The sequence below is a fragment of the Barbus barbus genome, assembly GCF_936440315.1.
Source record: "Barbus barbus genome assembly, chromosome: 26".
NCBI classification, from domain to species: domain Eukaryota; kingdom Metazoa; phylum Chordata; class Actinopteri; order Cypriniformes; family Cyprinidae; genus Barbus; species Barbus barbus.
The window spans coordinates 10,883,454-10,903,399 of NC_136754.1; the positions used below are offsets into that span (position 1 = coordinate 10,883,454).

General features: G+C 36.7%; 1 protein-coding gene across 2 annotated transcripts in view; it reads right to left on the reverse strand.

Annotated features, from left to right (window-relative positions):
* LOC306846623 (ras GTPase-activating protein nGAP-like) overlaps window positions 1-15,649 on the reverse strand; it is a 77,947-nt gene extending 62,298 nt beyond the window's left edge. For both annotated transcript variants that reach the window (XM_079380112.1, XM_079380111.1), the window contains exon 1: window positions 14,795-15,649. In XM_079380112.1, coding sequence (XP_079236238.1) covers window positions 14,795-14,915 — 121 coding nt within the window. In that variant the 5' untranslated portion in view covers window positions 14,916-15,649. The remainder of the gene's footprint in view (window positions 1-14,794) is intronic.
* Window positions 15,650-19,946: the final 4,297 nt, after the last annotated feature.

Genomic DNA, 19,946 nt, shown 5'->3' on the forward strand with positions numbered 1-19,946 from the left:
TTCCAGAGCATATGCATGACTGCCAGCCTTGAGTGGCGGCCTTACTAACCAATAGAGTGAGCGCACCTCCGTTCTCCCCGATCAGCAAAGCTCTAGCCAACTGCGTAAATGCCCACCATTTAAAAAGGGTCAGATCGACAGTTAGGCAAATTAAAACTAAAGAAAATCGTATGTAACTTCAGCTTCGAAATGACAGGCAACGAACAAAAAAGGTAATTTGCAAGAGCTGCATCACAACGCATATCAAGAGCTCCCTTATTGGTTCTGCTTTCAGTACTGGAGAATAAAAGATACATTTTTAGATGTTTTTTATTAGTAGGCTACATGAACGTTATCTCCCCAACAGATTAATTTGAAATAAGTTTATGTTCGTGCATCTCCTGCATCTCACGGATGAGCAGTTTACACTCAGCCTGTCTCTTATGCTCTTTTATACTCGCGGTCTCGTGCCCGGTTCTGCTCCGCAAGTCTCTCACGAGCGCATCTGGCAATATGGACGAGGCCTGACGCACGCGCGCAACCTGTGTCCACTCGCGCCGGGCTCCGTGTTTAAAACGAATGTAAATTAAGTCTAACTGCTTGCCAATTTCACTTGGATGAAATGAAACATTCAGCACATTTCCCACTTGTTCTTAAAATCTCAAATACTTACAAATGAATAAATCAGCTCGTGTAACATGCAATACTTTAATAATTGATTAAAGAAATACAGTTCTTTATTTATAAAAAATAAACAAATCTTTCCTGTTAAATACAGTAACTCTGTAAAAGTAGTAATACCATTATAATCTTCCCTGCAGAAATAAATAAATAAATAAATAAAACAGTAGAACCCCTCCCAAACCACAGTAGAAAATGTAATGGATTTAAGGGTTATGATGGGAATTGTATTGGTTTTAATGTAAACTATAATGGTGTCTACTGGTATTTGATGCATTCTATTGGTGGGATGTAATCTAGCAGGTGGCAACCAATAGAACAACAGTAATTCCTATTGGAATAATGCCCAAAACAAAAAGGAATTTTGTAATGGTTTTTATGGAAACTAAGAATGTCTATTGTTTTTTTTTTTGTTTTTTTTTCAGCAGGGTGATACTCATACTGTGCTGCACATTATTGACAATATTGAGCTGAAGCTTGACTTTGCAAATTTGAAAATCGCAAATCAAATCACAATCGCAATATGTAAAAAATTTTTAAAAATAAAATCGCAATTTGATATTTTTCCCCAAATCGCACAGTCCTATACGTTACATCGAAAATATGGAAATATTATGGAATATTTGGATTTGTGATGACTGAGAGAGCTAGGATACACGAGCACAAAGCCCCATTTCACAAACAGTTGAGTGCGCAAGCCTTTAAAGTGTACTTCTTTGTCAGTCTATTTGAGAGACTCGTTCAGAATCAGCACATGGTCACTGTCTAGTGGGCTTTGTTTTCAAGTGCACAACTCATGAGAGTCGCTGTTCTTCTGCTGGCGGTTATCAAACAGTGTTGCATTACAGCGGGTGCCCCCTTCTGGATTGGGGGTGAATTGCATGTATTCGTCGTAAGGCCTCATGCACCGAACACAGATGTCCGTGACGTGACGGTTCGGTACGAATAAATGTACCGTGACACCCCTAATTTAAATGAACCAAGTCTGTAAGAGTTTGGATGTTTTGTCATTTAAAAAGAGGCACTATTAAAACATCCATCATAACACACCTACACTTGTAAGTTTACAACAACAAAAAAAAGAAATCCCTGAAATAAAAATAAATTGCATGAAAAAGCATATTAATAATGATATTAATGATGCTGCTAACTGTATAATTATATTGTGAATATCTGATGGAATGACCAGCCCTAGTTCCTGGCAACATCCCATTAGTACAGTAAATACACAGTCATGGATGAATTCTTCCATGCATTTATTTCTCTCAGCAAGGACAGACCCCCCAGAAACAGAGGCGTGTGTATTTTTAACCCACACATAGGTTAGTGCTCTCGCTTTGGCTCTTAAGTAGGGGAAATCCTGCCACCCCCAGACATCACCCCAGTGTGGAGGCTGAAAAAAAAAATTCCGTCTCCTCCTCCATACAGCAGGCTCAAACGGGCATCAACAACAGCCCGGACGTAATGTTGCTTTCAAACAAAAATCTAAGAAATAGACTTGGAACCCTCTTCTGTGAAACAAAATTGAGGTGTTTTGAAACATGTCTTAATGTTTTTGTCCATACAATGAAAGTTAATGGTCTCCAATGCTCTTCAAAATATCTTCTGTTTTTGGCATTTATTCAAGCTTGGAACAACATGAGGCTTTGCAAATAGAGTGCTGCAGGGATGACATACTTTTGTAGGCCAAAATCCGGAAACAATTTAGCATTTTGCCACTTTCGGTTCCATCGTCCTGAAGGCTATGGGTTTTTTTTTTTAAATGGGTTAAATGCCTGAAATAAGGTCTGTGGTTAACACAAGCTCAAGATATTTTCCCGTTTTATTCTATGACATAAAACAAAAATCCCTTGTGATTTATTTTAAGCTTTTAAAAAGGGCAGTTGCTACCAAGTGGCTTAATGTACTATTGAGTTTGTCAGGGACATTAAACAATCACAATAAACAAGTAAACTCATCTACTCAATGTGTTTATAATCATGCTTAGGGATGGGTATCGTTAAGGTTTTAACAGTATTACTACTCTTATCGATACTGCTTATCGATCCGGTACTTCAACGGTATTCTTATCGGTACTTTTTGTTTTACTTTGTTTCTTTGTTCATATTCTTACAGTATCTTATCTTATGTATATAAAACACTAAAAATGCCTGCAATTCATCAATTTGTAAATGCACCAGTGTGCAGGTATTTTTAGTGTTTTATATACATAAGATACAGTAACAACATGAACAAAGAAACAAAGTAAAACAAACTGACAAATACAATAAAACAAACACACAAACGAAATGAAATAAACAGTGCTTTCATTTTTCCATGAAGGTCTACTAATATTAATGTTCAGGTAAGTCATAGTTACAAAAGTAATCAAATGTAAATGAGCACTGCATAGTTTTCACTGTATGTACTGATAGATAAGCTATAACGTTGTTCAGATTAAGAGTTGAGGGTGATTTTCTCTTTGCATTTTGTTCTTGGATTAACATTGATGGCTCAGGCTCCAGTCTGACACTTTAACACAATATACTGACACGCATCGGATTTTATCCCAGCTGTTCTCGTCCACTTAAAACATAAAAGTGAAGACTCTCATAACCGGCCATTTTGACACATTGTGTGCGTATTTTTTGGCATATTTTAGTGTGTTATTTCGACGCGCCCGAAGCTCAAAGTGACTTTGCTTGTCCGTTTTGGAGCACGCCGCCGCGCAGGCACACGCGCGCACACACATTTCAGCCTGCTAGAAGAAATGCGGCTATAATCCTTGGAAGCCAAAATCGAAAAAAATAATACTTAGCTTAATATAACAGCCACAGGCCTAAAGTGTGAGCAGATGTTTGAATAGTTGGTTCTCTCTTCTATCAAACAGGACTTTCATGTTGCGTGTGCTGAAGCTCATCCGCGTGAGCACGATCTGGCTTCTGAATTGCGCATAGCAAAAATGCATCCATAGACAAATGTTTGAATATTATTGCACATAAAAACAGCTGGCGACATATATATATATATATATATATATATATATATATATATATATAGAGAGAGAGAGAGAGAGAGAGAGAGAGAGAGAGAGAGAGAGCGAGCAACAATAAATGTATGTGTGTTTTCTTAATTTCTCCAATACCGACAGAAGTACCAATAACGTCAGAGCTTATCGATACTCCGGTCTTTCATAATTTAGCCCCGAGACTGATTTAATACCGAGTTTCGGTACCCATCCCTAATCATGCTCTTGCAAAATATTTTAACTCAATCTTTCAAGGAAAATGCTTTTTAATAACAGACTGAAAGAGTTGTTGGAAGCTTAATACCTATGTTTATCTTTGTATTTCTGACATTCGAACTTAGTCTTCAATATTCATGAAAGTTGTGTTAATTTGTGAAACATGTAAAATACATAATTGTTTGTTATCTTCTTTAATAATCCAAAAGCGAATGGAAAAAAATCAATGGGTTTTTGTTGAGGAATCAGACTGAACTTCTCGGTTGGCCTACAAAAACATGTCATCACTGCAGCACTCAGTGACGACAGAATTTAATTTTCTATGTGAGCTCACTTTAACATTTTTATTTCGATCTTACTAAGAATAGCCCTTTACATTTGAGAACTAAGAGGAAAATTATGACCCTTTTGGAGTACTTTTTGGAGAACTGCTGCCCTATTGTTTGTGCCTCAAAGGACTCTTTAAGATGGGAAAAGGATGTCAGGAACAAGAGCTCGGCTTCACCTGCCTCACTGTAAGTGTCCAGTCCAGCTGAGCCGCTTTCTAAAGCCGTTCACTGCAAAGCCCTGATAAGATAGTAACAGACTGAGTGGAAACACAAGACTAAAGGTCTTGTGCAAAATAGATGAGATGGCCCACACAAAACCTGGAAAGACATTTAACAGTGATGCACAAAACAAGACTGACAATGCATTTACAAAATGTACACAACTAGATAATGTTGAAAGCAAACGAAACGGCAAACATACACGCCCTGTACACATACCTTCAATGTCTTAATGATGTAGACGTCTATTTATGCGAAGGCGCCACATCAATGGGGCTTATCTCGGACTAAGTGATAGGCATCTGAAATCTTTTATGAAGTAACCGTAGAGCTTTTTCAATTGTGGTACTGTAGTTGTACATTAGCATGGTAAAACTCTGGATGCTTCCCACAGTAGACTTCGGTCAGTCAGACTCGGAGGAGCCCGCAGCGCCTGACCCCATTTAGCCGTTCTCGATCAACGAATCAAATAGGGGCTTTCAGAGTTGCCTAATATCCTTAGGGCCTGCAAAGTGCATGAAACACACTAAGGGAAGTCTGATTTTTTTTTTAGACTTTCATTTGTGCTCTGCTCTCTTTTGGCAGCTTGCACAGCATTGCTAAGCAGTGAAGTGTGATCTGTGACTCTTACCAGTCATTTGCAGAGCAAACAGCGCACCATAACAACCGTCAAGCTGAAACACGCAATTTCAAGATTCAAAGAGTAAGACCTGACTGTCATTTCTGACAGACCTGTCTGGCACCCATATTATAGATAATGTCTGTAATGGCTCACTATTAAGGAACAGTGGTTTTCAATGGCTTTTGCTTTCCGACCCAGATTTTACACTGAATAAAATTGGCAACCTAAATCAAAGAACCAAAATTGTTCCAAAATTGAACCTAAAAAAAAAAAACCCTCAACCATCAAAATAATTCATATTACTATGAACTGAACAGCTTAACAATACGCACAAAGAACACAATGAGCTGAATACAAAAACTGCACATTCTGATAAGACATACATAAGTAATGCAATTTACTTTTTTTAATTTATCAAAAATAAATTTCCTCAGAATCATCAATGAATTACATTGATTGATCGGATCCAGTGATTGGTCGGATCTGTGTTTGGTCGGATCTGTGTACAGTTCAAAAGTTTGGAGTCAGTAAAAATTTGTATTAGTTTCCAAAAATATGTATTTGTTTCCACAAAATAAAGCAGCACAACAATTTTCAACATTCATAAGAAAAGTTTCTCGAGCACCAAATCATTGATGAATAGTAGAATGTTTTTTGAAGGATCGTGTGACATGAAGACTGGAGTGATAGATGCTGAAAATTCATCTTTGCCATCACAGAAATAAATTGCATTTTAAATTCTCAAAATAGAAAACAGTCATTTTGAATGAAAATATTTCACAATATTACAGTTTTACTATATTTATACATTCTTGATTAAATAAATGAAGCCTCAATTAATTTTTTTTTTGCATTATTAAAACTTCCCCTTTCCAATTATAGGTAGCCTACTGTGATATAAAAAGTATTTTATTAACTGTAATGTGAAATAAATTATATACTTGTACATATGTAAAGTATAAACCATATTTATTTACTATACCAAAAAAATATGACTTCTGCATTGCAGTAATATATATATTTTTTTAAATAATGATAATCAGTAGGAAAAATTTTGACCAAGGACAAAATGATTGCTTGGTATAATGCAACTGCTGCCATCAAGCCCACTACAAAACAGCAGCTACACCTACCAACCATCCATCTTCCAGAGGAAGACATGCAAGAGAGCACACACATGGACACACACAGCTGGTGTCGACCAATCAAACGCTAGCATTGCTAATGGGAGGGGCCTTGTTATGCATCATGATGTCATTCAGTCCCTCATGCTTTCCTCAAACAAGCCAGCTAAAGTAAAGCATTGTGTATGACAGACATTACGTTATATGTGCTTAGTGGACTGAGCAAACCATGTGCTGAACCAGAGCTCTATAATTCCTGCTCCAAATTTATTGGAACAAAGATGTTGAAATCCCTTCAGGGTCAATGTTTACATACGCCAAGCCTTCCTAAACAAATGCGGTTGCCTTAAGTGTACCTACAAATCCAAACGGTAAAAGCTTTAGAACAGACTAACATGAAGGTGCTGCTGAGGGCGAAATCTAAACGCTGAGGACTCTGGTTCCTGTGAAAGCATATCAAATAACCTTGGCGTCACATGAGTCTCTGTCAGTAACATGAGATTGTGAACGTCAGAGTGGAGAGTGGCTTTTATTATCCATTTTATTCAGGCATTTTTGCTCAGAGTGGTCATGGTGAATCAGAGCAGACAGGTGGAAAATTACCATCTAGGCTTTTACGATGAGGAAGTGGCTACCAAATATGAGCAGTCATCAATTATAGCAGCGCTGAATGTTAAACAAAAAAAACCTGAAGGTTTATCTTGGATCAGAACGCCTCGTCTTTCTCACGTTCCTCTATCCCTTATCGTTTCCCTCAGGATATCTTGCTCATTTTCTTCCCCCGTATCTGCCAACCATGTGTATCTTTATCAATGGCAGGTGTACCAAACAGGCCAGGGAAGATATACCTCCCTCTTGACAGCTTGGCTCAGATGATTCCAGATGAGCGGAAGCTTTATTGATGCATTTTTGCATTCGACCTGCTCACCCGTAATGAATCACATCCATCAAAGGGCTGTGATAAAACACACGAGTTACATTAACCCAGGGCAAGAGAGCAGTTAATTAATAGAATACGCCGCTCGGAGGATACAGCCCGACCTTGAGCAACTTCTAATGAATTATCACCGAATGCACAGCTACACTGGATAAATACAAATTCAAGAATATTATAATTGGATTGGCCTACTTACAGGCACAGATGAGTCTCATTCCAACCGTAGAAATTCAAAGGCACCAAAATCCTCAGTGCATTTCTAATGCGGAGACATGAGCTGGTTAACAAAAGGATGTTGTTTAACCCTAGGGGTGTTATCGCAGTCAAACCAATTAAGCCAATCAATTCTGACAATCCATGAGTCCTGGGGGGGGGGGGGGGGGGAGTAACACTCCTGTATCAGAGTCTTTAAAAGAGCAGGCAGGAAGCACATGCCACCGGTCTGCTGACACGCTCTAATCGATAGCCCAGAGTGGCAGGAATTCTTTCATGAGATCTCTTGCACGTGGAATTAATGTTCAGATGGGAGAACACAAGCTGCAGAGGTTATCGGGGTATAAAACAGACATTCCCAAGTCATTTATAAAGAAAAAAAGTTAACGCAAAGTTCGATTGTATGCATAAGTAGCTAATTTAAAAATATGAGGGTAACAAAATCATTAGTCACTAGAAACAAGCCAAATATCAAATCAAACTCCAGAATCAAAACAAAGCTAATTGAACAGCAGCAATAATTTAAAAGTAGCATTGCACAGCATTTTCCCCACCAAACATTTTAGGCTGAAAACTACACGCAAAATGTCACATAAATTAAAGCAATTAAATTATAAAAAAATATATATAAAATGAAAACATATGTAAAAGTTATAATCTAAAACTAATTTTAAAAATAAATATTCTTGTTTGTTTATTGGCTTTTAACACTGAAAGCAACTAGGCTATTTGCATGGCAAACACATGGTAAAAAATTCAAGACATGCAATATAAAACTGAGACATTTTAATATTTTTTATATATATTTAATTATAATTAATACAAGACAGAAATTCTAAAAAAAAAAAAAAAGGTAAAAAAATTATCAAATTTAGTTACTTTAAAAATAAAATGCAATTTTTATTTTAGTATAAACTGTAATTTCTGATGCACTAAAACACATTTTTAATTTTAGCACATCACTGTGTAAGTGATATTGTCCAATCAGGTTTTCATTATAAAAATAAGTCTCAATTGGGTGATTGGGACCTCAAACCGAAACAAAGGGATCTTGTATAATCCTGAAAGGGTTTATTTTGTGATGATGACCACCTTATTGTACATTATCCTGCTTATTGCATGACTACTTACCAAATAAATAAAAAAATGAACATAAAATATTGATCAGAAATAAGCTTATTTTGTGAGAACAGACCCCAGAGTAATACACAAGATATGAAACTACCACAGCTAGTGGTCATTACAGAAAAATATTTGACCACAGAATGCTATGATTGACAAACAAGTATCAAGTCTTCTAGAAAATCATGTAGTAATACAAAAAAAATACAGAGCATTATAATGTTCTTCACCATCACGTTTTATGGCAAGACTAGGAGCAAAATATTTATCCAAGAATGATCAGGAAAACAGGAAAGGGGGTTTCCTGTGTTTTCAGGTAACGCCTGGAATCCCAGGACATTGACTTCCAGCCACTCAGTCTCCATGAGTGAAAGGAAAGGGTGGAGAACTGACAGATACCTGCTTTCGTCTCCTTGGAAACACCAGACCACCGCACTCTTGACCCTCAAAACATTCCCCCCTAAAACCAAAGCATCAATCAAAAAAAAAAAAAAAAAAAAAGAAGTATTTATCTATTTATTTTTTTATTTAACAGATGACATGCCCAGAACTATCAGTATGTTGTTTTGGAAGATCTAAGGAGACAAAGGCACCCTTGAACCAGCCTTGGGAAAGGAAGCAAAGCAGCCGGCCTGGTGCATCAGTCGAGCATGTGAAACTCTTGTGACTCAGTGAACTCAATTCAGGACTCTCCAATTAAAGGGCTTTTCAAACTGAATGTTCAGCACCGCAGGCAACTCACCAACACGCTGATGTGGAGTACCTGGGCAGTGGGCACTGCATCAAACTTGATGAGGAACTTTACTAGGCAGCATGTATTCCACACAACTCATCACTCGTGACAGAAATCACTGAAACACTGTCATTATCTCAGTCGGTTCCTCAAGAGTTGGTGTTACGCTCCTCTTTTTCCCTGTTTCCAGCAAACCTTTAATAAGCTTAGACACGAGAGTCTTTCTCCAAGTAAATGACAAAGTGAGCATCCACAATCCGCATTAAACAGGGCCTAATCCTTATCTATAAGGTGCTTAATAGACTGAAAATCAGGGATTAATGGAGAGCCAAGTCAAGGACACATTTAGTCATTTAAACTTAATTAAATCTGACTTTGCAAATGAATTTTAAACAGAACCTTGGATGCAGAAACTTAAAAACAAAATTAGAGACCGCTGCTGCTCTACTGATCCATAGATACACAGCTTACATTGGCCAACATGAAGGATTTGTTTCATTTATCAATATCAAAAATGGATATGCACACTACCATTAAAAGTATAGGGTCAATAAATTACACTTATTTAGCAAGGATGCATTAAATTAATCAAAAGAGACTAGACATTTATAATGTTGCAAAAGACTTGCATTTGAAACTAATGCTGCTGAACTTTCTATTCATCAAAGAATCCTAAAAAATTGATCACAGTTTTGACAAAAAATGAACACCACAGCAGTTTTCAACACTGAGAAGAAATGTTTCTTGAGCACTAAAACAGCATATAAGAATTATTTCTGAAGGGTCAACTGTTTTACTGTATTTTTAATCAAATAGTCTTGCAGTCTTCATCTCAAAATGAATATCTATTTTTCATACAGTACTTCCACATGTTGCAGTGTGGCATTAACAATAGTTTCTTAGTGTTTTAGCTTTTCATTTATATTTGACAAAATAGTGTCGAATTTTAATTTAATTATAATATTTAATTATAAGCAGTGTATCCCTAACTTCAACATACAGATCAGCGGCACAGTTGACCCCAACTTGCTAAAACGGTAATACTTTAGTATAGGGACCAATTATCTCTATTAACTAGATGCTTATTAGCATGCATATTACTAGTATATTGGCTGTTTACTAGTACGTATAAAGAACGTATTCTGCATGACCATGTTCTACATCCCTAATCCTACCCACATACCTAAACTAAACAACTATCTTGCTAACTAATAAGCAACAAATTAGGATTTTATTGAGGCAAAAGTCATAGTTAACGGTTTGTTATAGGCCTGCACGATACTGCAAAAAACTTGTTGCGATATTTTGTTTTTCTGCGATATTGAAATATGGGAAAAAAAATAAAATCAATGACTGGGGTGATTTTGTAGGTGAATAAATCAAAGGAAAAGATGAAAATGAAATAAACAGTGCTTTATATTTTTAAGGCAAGTCTAACAGTATTCAGGAACAGAAATTGAATAATCAAATGTAAAATTACACTGCATAGTCTTCACTGTAAATTAAATCTAATAAATCTGTCTTAAAGGTACAAAAGTGATTTTTCACAGAAAGCAACAGGGACATTAAACTGCTGTTATTGTTATCTTTCTCAATTGTTTACCTTCACCTAAGACATAAGCAACTGTTTTTTTTTTTTTTACAAGGATACTTGCAGAGACATGCATTTTGACAGTTTCGTGCATACGTGTCATTCCAGACACAAATAGTAGTGGAAGTGAATGGAATTCAGTGTTCAAGTGCATCTGTGTGGCTCTCACCGTGTTTACACTGGACGCAAGCGGCACGAGGTGATGCGACAAAATACAATAGAACTCAATATAATCAGTGATGCTGTGTGACTGACTACACTGGATGCGGCGCGACACAAAAATTGTTCTATTTATGACATACTGACACAAAGTTCATATGACTAGCATCCGTCACTTTGTCGCATCCAGTGTAGACAGACTTTGGGGCCCATTCACAAGACACGCCTAAAAATGCGTGGCATCTGTCATTGCTAAGCAACCGTGACCTGCGCTCTCCTCAATGACACGGAAGTTTAGGATAAATGGATTTCCAGCACTGAAAATCACATGCAGTAGCTCTGCTACTAAATTTATTTAAAATGGATATCGCTGTCGCGTCCGGTGTAGACACGGTGCCGGTATGTCAGCAAAGAAAATGATCAATATAAATATAATGATCAGTATAGGCCTACTAAACATTGCGATATCGATGCTGAAACGATTTATCATGCAGCCCTAGTTTGTTAATAGCGAGAGGTGGATCTTAAAATAAAATGTGACCGCTAAAAGCAGCTCTGCTGTACACACGGAAATGTTTCGTAACCACCGCTGAGAAGAACAGCCGTGGCCAAAACAAGTCCATGAATAGACAAGTTGGCATGGAAAACATTATTTTTAACAGATACATAAGGGAAGTGAGCGGGAGAGAAGCCGGCCAGCATCCTTATTGAGCTATTTCAGCTCTGGAATGCCACAATGAACGCACTGGTGCCGGTTGCTCTGGAATTTTGGAATCCAGTCCACTGAGGTCATTCTCGGAACGGTCTGCTTACATCACAGCCGGCCCTGTCTGCTGACAGCTACAATGAACGAACGAACAGTTCACGTTGGGCGGAGGGGAGGTGGTGCAGTGGGGCGCACATCCTGAGCCGTCCGCCGCTAACACAATCCCACCATTCACTCCCACCCCTCCCCACCCTCTCTCGGCTTCCTCTACAAGATTAAACACATCTAAGCAGCAACTTCTCAAATATTCAACAGCATTCATTTTCATCCACCATGGCAGAACCGTCCCGGACCTTTCCATTTCAATATAAGGGGCATGATGTAAGAAACTCGGTGGATGTAGGCGAACTTTTTGAAGCAGCAGGCCCAAACAGATGCCAAATCTACACACCCGCCAACCCTGAGCTTTGTGTAAACGACTGGAGGAAGCATTTATATATTTCCAAAATTTCACTCCAGGCAACAACAAACCCAAAAAGTGCACAGAATAGGCTACCTAATGCAATACAAACCCCACATTTAAAGCGCATAAACAACATTTACAGAACACAATTGGGCCTTGAATAAGCCTGTGTGGGAGGAACATGAACTACAACAGAACAGTTTATATTATTAGTGTCACTCAGTGACTTGTTATTGCTATTAGACTTCCTAGTAATAACTAGTCATTGAATGAACAACACCAAAACTACAGCCCCTGCTCTGCTAATTATTTTAAAACTGTCACTTCCCTCTATCTGAAAAAGGGATGTTTAACATGATGAGCATGTAGCTGCTGTGGTCATTTAATTACGGATATGACATCCATGCTGAGGCCAGCTTTGGAGAGGTCTGACTGCTCGCTGACTGTCAGTAATGACTCACTTCTGTCTCACTGCGAGTTTGAGCTTACACCAGTGGGAGTGATTTAAAGACAAATACCAAAGAAATTAAAATTATGTCATGAGGTGTTGGACAGCACATGAACAGAGAAAACGTGAATTCTTTGCACATTACAACACATCATCTGGATTTGAACTTTTCCCCAGTGCGGGCCTGGAAAATAAGATTAAACTGCTCTGTATTTCAAAACAAAGGGATAGTTCACCCAAAATGAGAATTGTGTCATAGTTTACTCATCCTCATGTCGTTCCAAATGACTTTATTTGTTCCATGGAACACAAAAGGAGTTATTCGAAAGACTGTGATGGCCGCTGATTTCAAAATGTTATAAAATTATTATAATAGTTGTCCGTATGACTATATTCCAAGTTGTATGAAGTCATAAAAGTGCTTGACTATTCATTGATTGTTCATTACTCATTGTATCCATTGAGTTAACTCATTGAGTCAGTCGGATTCAAAATCTAGACTTGTTTTGTGAACTTTACCATTTCAAGATTGGTCTCTCTTGAACAAATCAGGAATTGCTACTAATGAAAATGAGCTACAGAGCACATCTAGATTATCTATCATATGATTTCAGAAAACACAGAACATGTCCACAAGTCAAATGGACCAATTTTCTTATACATTTATGGTGCTTTTGTGTCCTTTTTTAAAGCTTGAAACTTCAGTTCTCATTCATTTTAAGCGCATGGAAAAAAAAATATTGTAAAATTTCTACATTTTTCCTCGTGCTCCACAGAAGAAAGAAAATAATATGGGTTTGGAATGTCATGAGGTTGAGAGTAAATTATGACACTTTTTATTTTTAAGGGAACTTAACCTTTAATTTGTTGGTTGATCTATATTAGAATTTTTAGAACTTGATTTTAGTTGGTCCAGCTCAGAATTAGTGGGGATGGAAAATGAGATGAGGAGTCAGTGACAGTGGGTGGACAGAACTGGATGTCCTGTCTTTCATGTGAAGTCCCTGGTTTCGACTTACATCCTTAAATAAGAAGACAACAGGCTGCCATGACAACAGCCCCTGGCAACATGTCTATAGGGTGCACACAGCCTTAAAGAAGCTTTATTTAACAACACAGATCTGGAAACACAATCAGTAACCATGGCTTACTATTACTCTGTCTTGTAAATCAGAATTAAAATTGTGCATGTGCATTAACAAACTAACAACCCCTCTTAAAACTCTAATTGAAACCATGACAAGAAGGCATTTTCATGTTTGTCAACAATGTGCTAAAACCTTTTCTATTGCACCCCGTCTCCTATTACAACTAGGAGACATAATCATCCACAACCAGACATTCATCCTATTATGTGTAACCAGGATTTTCCACACAGCCCTTCCTTTAACCACAAATCATAATGCACACATTGAAATCTATCATATATTCATGCCATTGTTTCTTTACAAATTACATTAGAGTTAAAGCAAACACACTAAAGGCAAAAAATGTATTGTACCATCAGACACACTGTATAATGTATGCAGTATATATGACTTAACCTAGTATCTTTTTTAAGTTGAAAATGTACAGTATAAGTCACACACAGGAAGGAAAATGAACCATTAAGCCAACATGTTTCTATTAGAGCTGTGGTACTATGGCAAGCCACTTGAAAATTTAATTTTAATATCTCATACAACTAACCAGGAATAGAAAGAAATGGAATATGAAACTAGCAATTTGTATAAATTTGAGTTTAAAATTAATAGTTGATCTCTGATCAACAGAGCCCTATATATTTAAACTGCAAAACAAGCCATTTGTTTCAATGTCATAGTTACTAGTATTGGGAATGACTAGAAGAAGAAGAATTATTAATATATAATGTTCAGGTAATACTGACTAAATAAACAAGTGTTCACTACTGGCACATAATGAACAACAGATGTGAACAACCTTAGTAAAAAAAAAAGGTTGTTGAAATGTCTAGCTCATGAAACGCTAGACATTTCAATGAAATGATACAGGCTAAATGTTAAGACGGCTTGCCATAAACAATCCTGTCTGGCAAAGCTTCGGTAAACATAAGACTCTGAATTGCCCTCGGTATTAAAGGGTTATGGAATACTAAACCTCAAATCATTTGGTCATTAAATATATTTAAGCACAAAATTATATTTAAAACACCTCTTTGGTGATTTATATCACCGAGGTAAGGTGAACAGGTCTGAAGCCAGCGCGGCCACTGAATATCACTCACCGTGCACCCGCACCCATCCCTGCTGCTGGCAAAACGAGTCCATCAAAAGCCCATCGACCACAGGGTCTAAAGAAATCATGCCTCCCTGAACCGAGTCCACGGTTATTGAATCCGTCTCCATGCTCGATACCCCTCCACGGTAACGTCCAGGTAAAGACTCCAGTCCAGGAGAGCCTCAGTCACAATGTTTTCCGTTGGTATGAGGGTATCAAACCATACAGCTAAAAAGAGTTTAAATACAGCTGGATAAACTAGCGACAGTAGTATGACAATGTTCAAACTAAACGTTTGGAGTTTCCCATATTTGTCTTTGTTTCACAGTTGGAACATAAATTACGCACGCGCGACTCTAATCTATGTTTACATTAACTTACTCAGCGTCGCCGGCAATGGAATACAATAAAATAAGGAAATACGGATATAAAATAGCGTCGATAGTGTATTTAAACACGTATCAAAGCCTAAAAAATAAGAAAGTGCAAAGTTTCAGATCAACCTAGTTTTCTTAAACAGAATGAGCAGCCAAAAGTTAAACAGAAGCAACAAGCAGCAGTTTTTTAAGTTATTTTCGGATGGACTGCTGTTTCTCGTCTCTGTCCATGAGTCAGTAATAATTGAATGAATCCAGGCGTCGGTTTTCCTGGATCGACGGCAGGAGTTTACTGCATGGTCCTTGCGGCAAAAATCATCAAAATAACAGCAAGTATCAGTTTATTGTTCTGTTGTCCACTTTAAGTGTGACTCGTTGTTTGGGACTGCCTCCCTCCCTTCCTCCCGGTCCTGTGGTGAGGACAGACTTCAAAATCCAGACCGCTTTTCCACCTCAATCACATGCCATTGCCAGCCTGACTGTGCGCTGGGATTCAGGCGAAACTAGAGGATGACCGACCGAGTGACTCGATCAACACACATTTACGTTTTAACCCGATTCAGGCAGCTTTTACTACATTTACACATCAATTAAAATTCAGTGAACATTTTAGAAATACATAATATGTTTGTTGAATGTGAAATGAGGACGAATTGAGACTTTGACAACGTCGATCGATGATTATCGAGCGAAACATCTGCTGGTTAACCTCGTGCAAAAATGTCATAAAAATGTATTTAATTTGATTTGAGTTTAATAGGCGTTGCATTTGATTCTTGATTAACATATTTTGTAGACATAACCTGAATGAAAAATACATGTATTCAATTTGATAGATATTGCGAGATAATTTATCTGAACACGAAAGGCGGCCTCCGTCTCCACCTAGTGTTCATCACAAGTACATCAGCCAATAGCTCTTGCTTTTAGACTATAAACGTATTCATTTGTCACTATAATTTTTTGATTGTTTATATGATGTTCATTCTCTTCATCAATAAATAATATTAAAAGGGCATGTGCATGTTCTAAATTAAGTGCAGTTAAACAAACATTTAAAGTAAGTTTTCAATAATAAAAAAAATCATTTAAAAATAAAATTGTTGCAATTTTATGTCAGGAATCATACAGTGTTAATCTAAGGGTCTAATTTTTAATATTTGAAAAGACTAAACACATAGCATGTATTAAGTAAATATAATTTTGTTTTGTAAATAAAACAAAAATTGTAAAATGCTTCTAAGGCTTCCTTGTCTTCATTGTGGCTTCAGCTGTGAATAAATAAGAAACAAAAAACTTCATTTAGGGAATAAAAATAAAATACAATGAAACACAAATATATTTTAAATGCCCTGGGTTAAATAAAAAAATGTGTACATTAATTTTGCATCATTTGATACTGAATGAAGTAAAATACCCAGTTGTCAGCTTCTCTGCAAATTGAATAAACCAGATATATCAGTTCTCACATTGTGTGTTAAGCTTGAGCATAATAGGTTCCAGTACATCTTCAAGGGGTTTCTTCTTTTCAACAATTCAATAAAGTCTTGAATTGTTGCATTTTTGGTGTTGTGTATCCAGTCCGATTTTGCAGAACAGATGTTTATAAACATGGTCTATATAGCAACACACAAACAATGATTAGAGAATTTGTACTTTTGGGTTTGCTAAAAATGTTCAAAATACAATCTGCAACTTTTCACTAAGGAATTAATAATTATTCACCTTATCTTCTTTATTGAGCTTCCCTTGAACTTTCTCTGGATCAGCTATGATGTATCTGACATCGTGTATTAATGCTTGCAAACTTTGTTTGGCCTCTGTCAGGAGAGAAAAAAATCATCATCTGTCTTAATCATTACAAGATTTGAAATGTTACACTTTCTCACCAGCCCATGCCACATACTCAGTAATTGTCATAACGCCGGGCCACATCAACAGCCTTCTCACCACGGAAATTGACAGCTTGAAAATCAGCATTGAGCTCAACCAAAGTTTTTAAAGTGTCCAGCTGACCCCACATGGCAGAATAATGCAATGGTGAGCCTACAGTAAGAGTGAACCATATTCATTATTTATCGTCAAATGTTTTTTTTTTTCTTTGTGCAACAGCTTGTCATTTCTCTTACAGTTTGTTAATTGGTCCATTAACAGTAAACTAAAGCTGGTTTGCAGGTCTTGCAGGTTTTAGAGGGGTTTGGGCATTTTTCAGGCTGAGAAACTTCTTAAATCAGCTCAGACGAGCAAACCAGTTCAAGCTGTAGGAGTTAAAGTGAGCAAGTAATTAGTATTTTGTTATTAGGCCTACAAGTAAATTGCTCGCTAATTACCGCGCGCTGTGAGTTCATTGACGCCAGCGCCGTTCTGTGCGAGCTCGCGCACGATGCTGCTCCGACCAAAAGTACACGCAGCAAACTGCGCATTTCTTCCCACCTCATCTTTTTCCCACTAAATATTCTCCGATTGCTGAGTTTCGACGGCACTCTTGCTTTCCAAAATACTCTTAAGTCCCTCTACATAATCATCTAAAGTCCACGAAAGTAGAGTTTTCTCCTCAGTTGACCGCGTTATGACTCGCGGAAGAGTGATCATGTTGTGTTTCGCTGTCTCTATTACTGTCACCGGCCACGAGATGTCGCTGTTGACTGCTTCATGAAATAAGAAGAGCTGAAAATCTGAGCTGAACTGATAAATTCTATATTATCTTGTTGATAGCAGTTATAGAAAGTAGATTCTAAGAAAAAGAACAAAATAAGCTTAGCATGAACCCCTATTTATTTCTGTGGAAATAAATAAGTGTGAAAGTAAGTAAATGTAGTTTATCAGCTGCAATTTTAGACAATAATATTTATGTATGAAGAACTAACTTATGTTGATATCATTTTAAAAAATAAAGAATAGAAAGTCCTTGAAGGGTTCAGATTTCTCTGTGGAAATTGCATAATCATCTGACATCTAGGAAAAGGACTGGCATTGAAAAGAAAGATCATAATCAAGACAAAATATGTATTTGAAGTCAAATATTTTGATTCTTTGAAATGAAAAGTCTTGAAAAGTAAACTCAAATCGATGATATATTAGTATAGTATGTGAATAAATGTATTATCCACTTTGTTTAATATATGCAAATCTTTTTCCATAAGAGGAAGGGGGGAAATTATTAGGAAATATAGGGACATTTCTTTTGGTAAAATTATGTGATATATTTCATTTAAAAGGGAAAAAGTCATTTGATGTCCTAAAAGGTCATTTCTCTCGTGATGATAAGGAATGGAAAGTCATCTAACAGGGAAATTTGTGAGTGCAAATTCACTTGTCATCATGTAATGTCATTGTACTTTCCAAAAAAAAAACTTCCTCAATCAACTGAAACCATGTTTGTTGTTAAAATATCATGGCTAGTTTTAATGTTAGCCTCAGCTGAAAATAATTTCAGTTCTGGGTCACCCCAATTCAGTATTTGCATCCATCATTATTATCAATAGATGAAATGACACAGGGAATTATGTGGCAGAATTCACTCTAAAAAGCATCATTTACTTTTGGATGTTAATGACATCTTGTCATGCCACACTGACAGTCACATTGCTCAAGGCATGAAACGATCACATTACAGAGAGAGAGAGAGAGAGAGAGTAAACAATGAGGAAAGAATGGGTTTGTGTCAAAGGTTTTGACTCATGCCATTGCTCTGCTTTCAAGTGTTCACTCCTGACCTGCCCATAACTCCTGCCCTGTTATTGGAGTCTATTTGTAGCGTGTGTGTGCTCAATGAATGACATGACTGTATTTCCAGTTGCTCTAGGTTAGGCCAAAGGATTCAACTTTTTATGATGTGGGTCTACAATTATAGGAAAATTGGGAATGGGATGGAAAGGGAATGGCATGGCAGTATCAATCACGAAGAGATGTCAGCTATGTCTGAAAGAAAATATAGAAGGCTGACATTGATATTACAGATTCTATTATGTAGACATCTGTGTGCCATGGTGGGATCTAGTGATTTTTTCTCTGGGGGGGAAGTTGTGGCCTAATGGTTAGAGAGTTAGACTCGTAACCCAAAGATTGTGAGTTCAAGTCTTAGGTCCGGCAGGAATTGTAGGTGTGGGGAGTGTGTGTGTTCACTGCTGTGTGTGTGCACTTAGGATGGGTTAAATACAGAGCACTAATTTCGAGTATGAGATACCATACTTGGCCACATGTCATGTCACTTTTTTTTCAATTTAATACTACATTATTTAATTTTTTTTTAAATGCTATATTTTAAAATTATTTTGTTTGTATTTTTTCCACCCATCCTTTCTCCAAACTGTATGTTCTATGTAGGGTTGCAGGGATGCAGAAACCTATCCTAGCTGCCCAGACCATAGGCAGGGAAACAACCTGAAAGGATGGCCAGCGTATCATAAGCTTTGTTTAATTTAATTTAATTTAATTTAATTTAATTTAATTTAATTTAATTTAATTTAATTTAATTTAATTTCATTTCATTTCATTTCATTTCATTTAATTCAATTTAATATTTTATTATTTTAAATATTATAACATGTCTTAATAAAAAAATCATAAAACATTCTGTTTTTACAAGATTAAATGAAATAAAAATTGACTGAATTTTATTTTATTTTATTTTATCATAAAACATCTTAATAAAAAAAACCTTCAAAACCTTAAAACCACATGTTTTTTGTACAAGTTTAAATGCACAAAATATTTACTGTTATTTTAGTCAATTGTTATATTATTTTATTCATTTATTTATTTTAAATTGTATAATTTAAT